The 12,217-nt window shown below is 36.0% G+C and overlaps 2 protein-coding genes across 2 annotated transcripts in view; one reads left to right on the top strand and one right to left on the bottom strand.

Annotated features, from left to right (window-relative positions):
* LOC122537835 (sex-determining region Y protein-like) overlaps positions 1-66 on the bottom strand; it is a 47,354-nt gene extending 47,288 nt beyond the window's left edge. Inside the window, exon 1 of the mRNA XM_043671441.1 lies at positions 54-66. The gene's annotated coding sequence lies outside the window, so the exon portion shown is untranslated. The remainder of the gene's footprint in view (positions 1-53) is intronic.
* LOC122537756 overlaps positions 1-11,307 on the top strand; it is a 19,504-nt gene extending 8,197 nt beyond the window's left edge. The window contains exons 3-5 of the mRNA XM_043671231.1: positions 6,167-6,171; positions 10,424-10,492; positions 10,917-11,307. Of these exons, the coding sequence (XP_043527166.1) occupies positions 6,167-6,171; positions 10,424-10,492; positions 10,917-11,145 (303 nt within the window). The 3' untranslated portion in view covers positions 11,146-11,307. The remainder of the gene's footprint in view (positions 1-6,166; positions 6,172-10,423; positions 10,493-10,916) is intronic.
* The last annotated feature ends 910 nt before the right edge of the window (positions 11,308-12,217 follow it).

Below are 12,217 nucleotides of genomic sequence, written 5' to 3'. Positions count from 1 at the left end.
GACAAATTCGTCGCGGTAAATTTGCATTCGAAAGTATAAGCACACTTAGGTACCGACAATCGTGACAACTCTAAGAAAATATACAGTTGACACGTGACTTCGAAGCTGAAAATTGAAAAAAAGAAACACCAGCGTCCATAGAAATTCGCAACACCCCAAAAACTTCTGAAAACTGAAAAACTCGAGACGCGATGTTTCGAGAGAGAACAATTTTTCGGCGCTCGAGGATAGATGAAGCGCCAGAAACGAAGAAGAGGACACGTATATAGAGAGAAATCTCAGAAAGCTCAATCATCAATTCACACAAAAGAAATTATTTATGTTAAATGCAGGTTATAGGGACCCATAAATCCCAAGGGACTGCAAAACCCCCCCACTCAAGGAGAAAAAAAAAAAGCTTCCCGACGACACACGTAGAAAAATAACGACAGTCGCGTCAGTTTGCAAGCGCGTACCGATAAAAAAAAAAAAAAAAAAGAAAAAGACCCCGATGTCGAGGGCGGGTCATTGAACAATGATATCGATTGAAAGTTCGAATCTTGTCGAATGGAAGTAGCAAGGGTGTCGGAGAGCAACTCGACACAGGGCAGTGGAGGGCACACGCGTTATTATAGACTGGCGGGTATATGTATCTAGAAACTGGCGTCAGGTAGGTCTGTGTTGATACATCGGGTCGTCGACATCGTTCCACTATCGCCGGGTGCCGCTGTATATGCGCGCTATAGAACAGAGCTGATAAGGTGGCGAGAGGTAACCTAACGTGCGATGCACTCGTTTCGAACACGCTTCAAACTCTCGGGACGAGTGGCCGGCTGGCTCTATTTCCAGCGGGCATTTTTGGATTCTATCAAGTATAATCTCCGTTAAACAGACTGTTTAGCCTCCTGATAATCAGACTTTTCTCCTGGTGGTGTGCGGTGGCAAATGTTATAATACTATAATCCATTTACTTGTTCGTTCTAATTCGTTCAATTTGTCCTGTCTTGTTTTTTTTTGAATTACATTTTGAGACACTGCAGCACTTGCTTTTGCACATTCGTGTCCGCTGTAACGACGTTTCGAGAGACTCGCGACTGTTACAAAATTACGTTTGTTAATTGTTCGTCGACTTTCTTTGATTTTTACCTTTACTTTGCATTCTATTTGCACTTCGCCTTTATCGTTTGAATCATTTGTCGCTGCAACATTTTCCTCGGCTATCTCTCTGCAATTATTAATTGGACGTACTGTTGAATCATTTCTCCCGTCTGTACAATGCGCTCTTCTTTTTTTCCTTTTTTTCCTTTTTGCAGCCAAAGTTTATTCTGCTCTATCAGTTTAATTGACTGTAGATTATTTCAATCTGATGTAAGAGTATACATGTTAATATTTTCATTCATGTAAACGTGCAGATTCTTATTATTAAAAGTGAGAAGATTTCAAAAGAAGAAGGAAAGATCAAAGTTTTTTTTTCTATTATTAAACCAAAACCATTTTATTATTCCTTTCATTTTTTGGTATTTTTATTATTATTATTTCAACTTTATCATTATTTTTAAATTTATTATTATTATTATATTAATTTTTGAATTTATTATTATTATTATTATATAATTTATTATTTATTATTATTATTATTTATTAAAATTATTATTATTATTATTTCAACTTTATCATTATTTTTAAATTATTAATTTAATTTCATCGCCAGCAAAAATTGAACGTAACATGATACTATTGTACGAGAAGCATAACTTGAAAGAACGACCTTTCAGCAAGCTCCGATATTTCAGCAACATAAAGTTTTAACATCACCTTGTTTCTTAATAATCCCTTTAGCTTTGCAACCCATTTGCTTCAAATTCATTCAGCATCGAGCTTTAATATCAAGACATTAGCATCGAAAGATTTCCGACAGTTAAAAAGTTTCAACCGACATCGCTGATGATTACAATAGTTTAATCGACGTTTAATCATTTCCACTCTAAAATGATATCGTACCTAAATCTAGCCAATAACTGCAATCTTTCGTCTTTTAATTAATGTCAACAATAATTAGACACAACGGAACATCGAAAGTTGCGAGAAATTCATTCGACAAAAATTCCCATTTCTCTAGCCATGCTCGCGTAAGTGTAAAAGCGCGAAAGTCAAAATTCGCGGATCAACGTTTAGAAAAATGAAAAAGTACAAAAACGATCGGCGTATCCTTCGTCCCGTAATACATTCAAAAATTCATTTCCCCAGATTTCACGGTGAGAAACACGTCGCGTTTCGAGTTATTCCGAGATATTTACAGACGGTCATCCAGCGACTACTGTCTGTATATCGCAGGGCAATTAAGGCGTTTAAAAAAAAATACCGAAGCCGCGGCAACAAGCGAGAGGCGTATCGAACGGCCGAAAGAAACAAAGAAGACACGAAACACGGTGTGCATGTCGTCGTCGCCGGTAATATCCAGCCGTCTAGACACTAGACTCTTTGTTCGTTCGTAGGGGCTGATTTTCGGGGGTTGTTCCTGGGTTGTTCGAGCGCGTAGGGTAAATCGTGTGCTGGCGGAATGCACGAGTCTGCGGGAAGGAGAGCAAAGAGAAAGACAGGGGGAGAAGGAGAGGAGCAACAGTTACACGAGGATAAAACCTTCACCCCGAGGTGTGCGTGCATGTGTTTTTGGTCTGGTCGACGATCGACACGTTCGTGATCAACGACACGACGAAACTGTGGGCCGTGTCGGTGCACGCGCGACCCCCTGTCGTTCCTCGATTCTTCTTCTTCTTCTTCTTCGTCTTCTTCTTCTTCTTCGTCTTCTTCTTCTTCTTCTTCTTCTTCCCGAGTAGCAAGCCAGATAACGACACTCACCTACCAATTCACTTTTACTCTCTCTTTCTCTCTCTTTCATTATTATTATTCGCAGGAATGGGTACGAAACTGATTCTTCAATTGTCGGGAGTCGAATCGAGAACTTCCGAAACTTTCGAAACACTGAGAGGTTTGAACTATTGACTTTTATTTCATTTTATTCCATTTTAATTTGCAAGTTCCAGTAAGGAATCTACGACTATAAATGATAATGTACAACGTACAGTGTAAGAATAGATGTCAGAGAAGGAAATTATTATGTTGAGCGAACAACTTTGTGACGTATGTTCGTTCTAGTTGGCATGACGATTGTTATATTTCTAAAAAACAAAGAGGAACTTCTTTCGTACAAATTTTTATTGGCCACGGTTAAACAAAATGCAAACAAAAACGTAACAACGTAGAAAAATATAGACTGTCTAATCTAGACTCTTGTTTAAGAACAATAACGTTCGAACTCTTTCTGGATTTAATCTACTTCCTTTTTTTCTTCTTTTTTTTTTTTTTTCTTTCAACTATATGTGCTGAAAGGTTTTTCAATGTATAATTTATCGACGGTGTAATGAAACATCTAGATGAAATAATTTCTTTGGAGTCAGATATTTTACACTATCATTCCAAAATTACGATCGATCGCATTTGCGAAACATCTCGCACCAAACATTCTTTATTCAATGACTTTACCTCTGTTTCTCGTCTAAGAGTTTCGAGTCTAACAAAAACAGCACAAAATTTCGAATTCTCGAGAATTGAAACTTCCTTAAGTTTCGAGAAGTTTCAGGTGATGCCTGAATTAAAAAATTTGCTAGAAATACCTCTTCTTCCCTTACGCTCGATCGATATTTACTCACGAAGTGTCTGATCATTCAGTTGTTTTTTCACTTAACCCTGTTCTCCGTTTAAATTTCTTTCGCTTACCGTTTATTCATAAAATTCATAATTTCCCGAGTGAGATGGGAAATTACGAGCACACGTCAGATCTGAAGTTTGCAATTTGTTATAAAAATAAGAAAACCGTTCTGCCATTATATCTCTGACCACGTATCGTTCATTTTTATATTGGCAATAACGACAAAATTTCCAGTCTTTTCGTATTCTTGTGCTCGAAATTTCGTTACAGAAAAAAACAGCATTTGCACTTTTCGTCGACAGAATTCTGTAAGTGTATGATATAATATGCACGGTAGAACCTTCTTTATCCAAACTACAATTTTTCGATTATCTTAATATATATTCCAGTTGCCCAACAGAAGATTATTACAATCATTATTGATGATATTCGAAGCATTGGCACGTACATCGAACTATACTATTTTACGAGCGCTTCTTCCTCCCTTTCCCCTTTTCAGCCGAGACTCTAAATCTGGAGTGTGAAATGAAAGCCAGTGACCATCGGCCCTACTCTTCTTCATTATTTCGCGCTGAAATTGGATTTGTCTGATGCTGGAACATCGATAAATCCCATCCAATGGGATTCAATTGTCCTAAGAAGGGTGATATTTGTTCGTTAGAACGCTTCGAGGGTGTCTTGCAATCGTGCGTACTCTAAAATTGGAAATTATTTACTGGCAGACAACTTTATTCCACTATAATGGTAATGTAATGCTTCGATCTTACAACAAATTGTTTAAAAATAAAAATTTAGACGAAAGAAGAGTTTCTAGTTTCTATTATTGTTAAGAACTTGCAATTTCGTGATGACATGCTGCAAGAAACTTACAACAAGAACATTCACACTCGTTTTTAAGTCATAATTTCTGAATTATATTATTATTCCAACATTATCGACGTTTAGGTTTCATGTATCACGTGATAAAAATGAACGCTGAATACGATGCACATTGTACACTGTGTTTAAGTATTTGAACACATCTAAATCATTGTAATATAAAATTCAAATGAATCTTTATTTAATCCAAATTTAACTACAATTAACTAATTAGTAAGAAATACTGATAGTTAATCAAGTACATAGTTAGTTAAAATTCACTTTACTCAAATTTTAATCATAATTTAATTCAAATTTTAAACAGGCGTTCCATCGTTACAGGTAACATAATTTAATATATAATTAATATATATCTCCCATTATTGGTTGGGAAAACCTAACCCAACATTTCGAAACAATATGTTACATGTTGGTATCGCGGGAATCAATAATGCGAAGCTAAATCGAAACTGATGCAGTTTTCATGAATTTCCGAAGTGTCGACGCATGCATCGCAACGCATTTCAACAACTGCAGGGGACAAATCGATCGCACGAGAGATCCAGATCGAGAGATTCATTTTGACATTTTCTTTGTAATTTTTGAACCACGGAAGACATCGGTATGAAAGTTGGACTGAATAATACAGGGATGTTAAGTTGTAATTAAATAGTGTAAATTTCATCAAAATCGGTGTCAAACTGTTCTTTACCCAGCCGACTGCTTCGAAATATATCACACAGAAAATTGATCGTTTTCTTCTTCGTTGGTCCAAGTTACATCGCTTCGACATTATCTTTTCCAAAACTACTTCAGCGAGCTTTACGAAAAATCATCGAAAACATCATCGTGTACGTGACGATATTTATACGAACTGTCGTGCAACCGTCTCGCTAAATAATACTTATTTTCGAAATTTCTTTCGTCCCATGCCTCATTCTCTTCGTTTAATCGAAAAAAATTGAGGGCAAAAGTGTTATCGCTCTTTCCCCTTCTCCTCAGACATCCAAAAGGATTGAGCGGAGGCAAAACTTCTCAGCCCCATCCCCGTCGCATATTATTATCGATACCGTCGCGTTGTTTCGACAGGCAAAAGGGCAAGTTTGTCAAGGATCCGTGCAGCATCGAACTCTCTATCCCTTTACGATATCTCGAAACATAAGCGACATTCCTTCGCGGAAATGTAATCGCGAAAGTTCACCAAGACTTTATAGATATCGCGGGGGATTTCACATACACATGTGTATACGCCTGCTTGCGTACGTGTCCGTGCACAACCAGAGAAGAGATGGCAAGCGGAGAATATATAAGTGGAAGAGGCAGGACAGATGTAGAGTCCTTTGCCCCTGAAACACGGGGCAAGACGTACACGTGGCTTACCGTGGAACACTATATCCCGAGCGATATGCCCCCCCCCGTATGTCGAAGGATGGGACTTGGCCCGATTTTAATATCTCAAACGAACGAGCTACTACTTGCTCGAGGAAAAAAGAAAAATTATTTCGTTCGTCCACACGGCTCTTCTTACCTAGTTCAAATGTCCTATCTAAAGTTTCTTTGTCTTTATCAAAATTTCTCATTTTATGTGTGTAAGTTTGCAAGTTTCACACTCATTCTCAGCCGATTAGACAGATTGGAACTCTCTCCCAGAGCAAATGACCAGTTCATTCAATTGTTTCTTCCTCTTTTTTTTTTTTTTTTTTTTTTTTTTTTTTNTTTTTTTTTAGAGTAATTTTTAGAGTAGCAGCAGATTTACAATGTTGTATTTTTCGTGATTCGAATGGTTTTGAAAAGAATGTGAACAAAAGTGATTTTTCTTGCATAATTTTTATATCTTAATCGTCGGTAGATCTAGCTGGCAATATTAATATATAATATATAATATAAATACAATATTATATTAATATATAATATAATATATAATAATATATAAATATTTTTATATATTATATATTATATATTAATATTATGATGTATTTATGTTATATATATAGCAATATTAATATATAATATATAATATAAATACATCAATTTCAGAAAATATAAAACTACGCGAAGAGATCCGTCAAATTTTTCATTTCGTAGTTCTAATGTTAAAAAATAGAATTCAACGATACAAATTGCTCGAAAAGGATTGCAAACGATCATGTTGCATTGATCCTTAATGTTTGATGGGTCAGTACAGTGAAGATTTCACTCTATAATGTTTTTACTTTAAAAAACGATCTACACGTTGTGAAATAAAATTATTAACGTGAAAGATGTACGATGCAAATTATGTATCAAAGATCTCAGAATCAGAAAATGAGTGACTCTTCGATGGGCAAATAAATAAAAGTTTCAACCAAACCAATATAAAAACGATGAGACATATATTTTTAACTAACCACAAACCAATATACCTGATTTTACATTGTACACTTTGAATTTAAATATACTTTTCTAGAAAAAAAAAAAAAAAAGAAAAAGCCAATTCTGACTTATATTCCTTTGTCCATCTAGCAAAGAATTGATTCCACATTTTCGTTTCATGCTATTCGTTATAATTATACTTCAAATCTCGACTTGTTAATCCCGAACGTTTATTTTCATTACGTATACATGTATAACATACACGATGGCCCATTTCGCAATTACAAAATTATTGCAATATAAAGTACAATTCAAAACGAATCTCTTGGATTTAACCTCAACGCGTACAATAAATAGATATTAGTAAAAGGAACAGCTAACATTATATTAATTATAATAGTAGGCGATTGGAGACTTTGCAGAGTGACTTTAAATATGTCTCTGTGTGTAATTCGTCGTAAATTTCAAAACGATCGAAATATATCCAACTACGCTGAAAGGTTTATGTACAGGTTTTATGAAGCATCAGTTACTTATTAAAAACGAACACGAAACTTGAAACTAAAAACTAAGAAAATTAACAGTAGAAAAACGTAACATACCTAAGCTTTTATTGACACTACCGTGTCAAATTATTTATGCTCGACAATGTCACGTATTAATTTCACGTCAAGATATTGACATAAGCTAGATAAATATGATGAAATTAAACAATAAAACCACGGAATTAAATTACAACAATATTGAAAACGAGCAATGTCCAGCATTTCTTTCTCTTTAAATAAAAATCCTATCGCACAGTATTACAAATTTTCCATTATGAATGAATTAAAGTTTCGTACCATCAAACTGATGGAGGAATTCACTATTGTTATTATGCTATTTTTTCTTTTATCAAAATGAGCCATTGCTGTTTGAATAAATTAAATTAAATTATGTTCTATTGATAGATTAAATTAAGCAAAGAATGAAAGAACGCGAGGTGAAGATGTAAAAGTACAGGGTGAAGCAGCACTTTGATCGTGTCAACGTTTTGTCAGGATTGTCTCTTCCAACTCGCGCCTTTGAATTACTTTCCTCATAATTATTTTCAGAGATACGGAGAAACCTCATTTACACAAAAGTTATACAGCGCTGATAAGAAACGTACGAGCCTTAGTAATTTGACGATTGCAATGTTACGTCAGTGCAAACGGACACCACGTTGCCTCTTATTATGACGTAAGACACGTCGTTTCACTCTTTCACTCCTAACCACTCTAACCCTTTGTTTGATGTTGCATGACGTCTCATTGCAAATCGTTCAAATCGTCCAAATATCCGCAGACAAATGACAGAGCATAAAAATATTGAAGATCCTCGAAAACTCTCCCATCCGCGATAAAATATGCGACGATTTACTCCGTAAATAAAATTCTACTTCCCATAATTTAAAAATAATATAAATAATCGGATGATCGAAAAGTTGTTGGCCCGCTATACAACTGAAAATACATACTTGAAGAAAACATTATGAACGCCAAATTTTAATTAAAATTCTTTCAAAAATATCATTTCGATCAAAATTTTATGAAAACAATATGTTCGAAAGACATTTCTGCAAGCGTTTTTTCTACAAGAGCTCTTTAATATTCCTCCAATGGACTGAAAAATTATTTTCCTTTCGTTCGAGTGCAACCAACTTGCATTTATTATTGTATTTTTGTGTTTTTTTCTTGCAGAGTTTGACAGAATTACATTTCGACAAGAGAAATCGTCCTTCATTTTCACAAAATTCGAATTACGTATGCACATTGAGGAGCTACGTGTACGTCTCAAGATCAATTGTACAATTTTAACCCTTTCGTTACGGAGGGCCGTTATAATGAACCGCACACAAACAACCAATTCAGCGTTTCGATGTTTTATTACCGTCTTACGTAGCCAGCAATCAATAAACTCTGGTAACAACAACACGCACAGATATAAATGAACAATTTTAGCTTCCTTGAAATGTCGTTCAATCGGATAATTTCATTTCTGATGGTAATAATTAGACTGCTAGATACGTTTTAAAGATACACAGAATGTAACATACGAAAGTGTAGTGCGTTAAAAAACAATTTTCCACCTAGGTTCCATTTTCTACCTAGGTTACATTATTATTATTATTGGAAACTCATTGCTCATTATTGGAAATTGCTGTTACTGTTATTGACGTGCTCGCTGTTGCTAACGTACGCAGATCGTTTTAACAAAAATATTACGCGAGAAACCAGGCGTGTCGATACGTTTTCTCCAGCGTGCGAATTTTTCCAGTGATCACGTTCGTCGCGCCGACGCTAAACGAGGACGAAAATGATACGTGGATAAGAAAAACCTTCCCGCAGTAGGAGAAAAGAAAAATAAAGAAACGAATTCTCGTCGGTTCTCGCACGCGAATGACGCGAACACTTTGCAATTGAACGAACACGCCTCGTTAAAAATAGAGCTGCCTGCTTGTACCTGAGGAACAAGTGCCCGCTGAAAATCGTTACGGCACAATTTTTCTGATACTCTCTCGTTCTATTGCGGCATCCACCTCGCGGATGGTGGACACCCACGCGGTGAAATCAATGCCGAATTACTTTCTCGGAAAGTGGATGCTATTCAAAGATCCCCCCTCTTCCCATTCGTTTCGCGCGCGCCGCGTTTGTGCAAGCCAGGCCAGTGAAAATGCAGGAGAGACAATGGCCGACCAACACGCCCTCGTTCGAAAAATTTCCCCAATCATTTCCCCAACCTGTGATCTGTGCAAAGTTCAATTGACAGTGGAACGTATTATTGTCCAGCGGAGAAACTACACCGCGGATAGACATCGACTAACCTTCACTGACTGACAATTTAAAACAGAGTTGGCTAACTTGGCTAACACCTACTTTTCTGATCGTTAATACTATCCCCACCACTGCATCGATTTCTCCGCTACGCTGAAGTTTCCTCGCCGTGCGTGAACTCCCCACTCTCTCAGATTTTAATGTAGTGGAGAAATCGATGCAGTGGAGGGGGGGGTAGCGCTAGGAAAGTAGGGCCGCCAGTTAGCCACCTCTGATCTAAAAGATAAAGAAGGAGTCCTAAAATTGATACACTTTCTAAGACAGTTTAACTTTTGTAATAAATTGTAAGATTTCGTTCGAAATCGGATAATAACTCAAGTAGTTACCCAAACACAGACGGTTGATGCGACTATAAATAATGAAAATGAAAAAAAAAAAAGAGAGATAGAGGGAGAGTTTTTTTTTTCTTTTTTCACGTGGCACGCAGCCGCAATGATTCGTTTGCACGCTTTTTTTCGAGTTTCGATTCCAACGAACGAGGATTTCTCGTCGCGCCTGACGTCCAAGATACGCAACGATTCGTAACTATTGCTCGTATCAGTAGCGACTTACTACGATTCACCAAAGATAACGTCCGACGAATGGTCATTATTAACCTTGGTGCACGACAGATAACAAGCGAGCGTCGCGCTTGAAAAACATCGTCGAGAATAATAATTGGATCATGTTCCGCGGAGATTAGTGACCAGTCCATTCGGAAATTGAGAGGAGCGAGTTCTAAGTTTTACGATCGGTACTGGTATTTTGAATTATTCCGAAGTATTATAGTATACCGAATTTTATGTATTAATATTTATTGTCATGATATTAATTAATTATATTATTTGGCCGATTACTCTTTATAAATGAATCAAGCAATTTTTAAGGTCTCATCTCCTTGTCAAAAAATTGTACCTATAATAGTACGTGCATTTCTCCGTATTTTGCATTTTATTTGTGAAGAACAGCTTTTTTTGCATTGCAATGATTAATATTTGCGATATTACCATGGTAAAATAAACTTGAGTAGTTTATAAGTCTAATTTCATAAGTCTGATATTTTCTGTGATAATAAATGTTATTGTACATTATATTTATAACGTTACATAACGTTACATTTTTTTTACAAAGTTCATATTATACTTTAAATATTCACGATGTCCGTTTTTCTTTCCGTGTTACAGTTACGAGCAACATTTATCCATATACCACGTGCCTCTTTATTCAACGTGGACAAATTATGCATATTTTAATATCATTGAAAATATAACACCGAGAGGCGAGCGAATTTATCACACTAGAACTACCGACGACCAAAGCATAAAGATTATATCGGAGAAATTAGAGTGCAAAACGAATAGCAAAATTTATAACACAACAATGGACACAAACTTTTATTCGTGTATTTTATAGAAATTATCCAAATTATCACAGAATTGTACTTTGAAAAATTATAAACTGGCCATTTTGACCACTTTGGTAGATCTAGCGTTGACCTTCCTGCCGAATATGAATCTCTCATCGATTATCCAAATATGGTACTTGTGAATAGCAATACAAAGAAATCTTAAAAAAATTAAACAAATATGTATTTCGTTTCTACGAACAAGAAGCAACAGTTCCGTATCCTCGTGCGTATCAGGATGATTCTCCTCAATCATTTTTTTAACTCGTCATTATATGTATGAAACGTGCATGTTAACGGGCCGAATTATCAAGCGCATTATTCATTTTTCACGGTGTTCGGTGATCTTGACTTTTCGCAATTCGTTTATTTCTTTCCGAGATAAATACAAGCGATAGAAAATTCGCACTGCGTCGTTGTTGCAAATATAATATATATATACTCGCGGCAAGGAATATTCCCTCGAATTTTTCACAGCAACAACGTTGCAACTTGTTTACTGTCGGAGATAAGATACCGAATGCTACGTAAATGCATGCTAGCTACGCAAGGTTTTCGCTAGTTGCGTTGTTAGCATCAGCTACTCTAAATACAGTGCAGTACAATTTCTTCCATGGCTCGACTCTCCTTGCCCGAATGTTCTAACAGCTGAACAGAATTCTTTATTAAAATAACACGGGTTGGTACAGGTGAAATCGAATTGAGTTTCAGAGATCGATAATTACTTCTGTCTAGCTCAACGCGCAATAAATTAAACTGGAAGAAACAAAACAAGAAAAATCAAACAAATCAGAAGCTACAAGGAAGAAAATAGAAGAGTGGTACACAAGCCGCGATATGTGATTGAACGTAGCCCCCCCATTTTGGAATTTTTGCGGTTCGCGGATTCCTCCTGCGACATGTTTAAATTTTCTTTCGTTTTGAAACTTTTTAGGATTGTATTTCAATTACATTATTTGCAGTTAATAAAATTCATTCGGTTCAAAATTAGAAGAAAGCACCATTCTAGTATATTTTTTTTGTATTTTTTCTTTCTTTTTTTTTTTCGCTTAGCAGTTATTTACATATGGTCCATCATGC

The sequence above is a fragment of the Frieseomelitta varia genome, unplaced genomic scaffold (assembly GCF_011392965.1).
Source record: "Frieseomelitta varia isolate USP_RPSP 00005682 unplaced genomic scaffold, Fvar_1.2 scaffold_163, whole genome shotgun sequence".
Lineage (NCBI taxonomy): Eukaryota > Metazoa > Arthropoda > Insecta > Hymenoptera > Apidae > Frieseomelitta > Frieseomelitta varia.
Note: the sequence above shows the minus strand (reverse complement) of the source record. Positions and strands in the feature narration are given on the sequence as shown.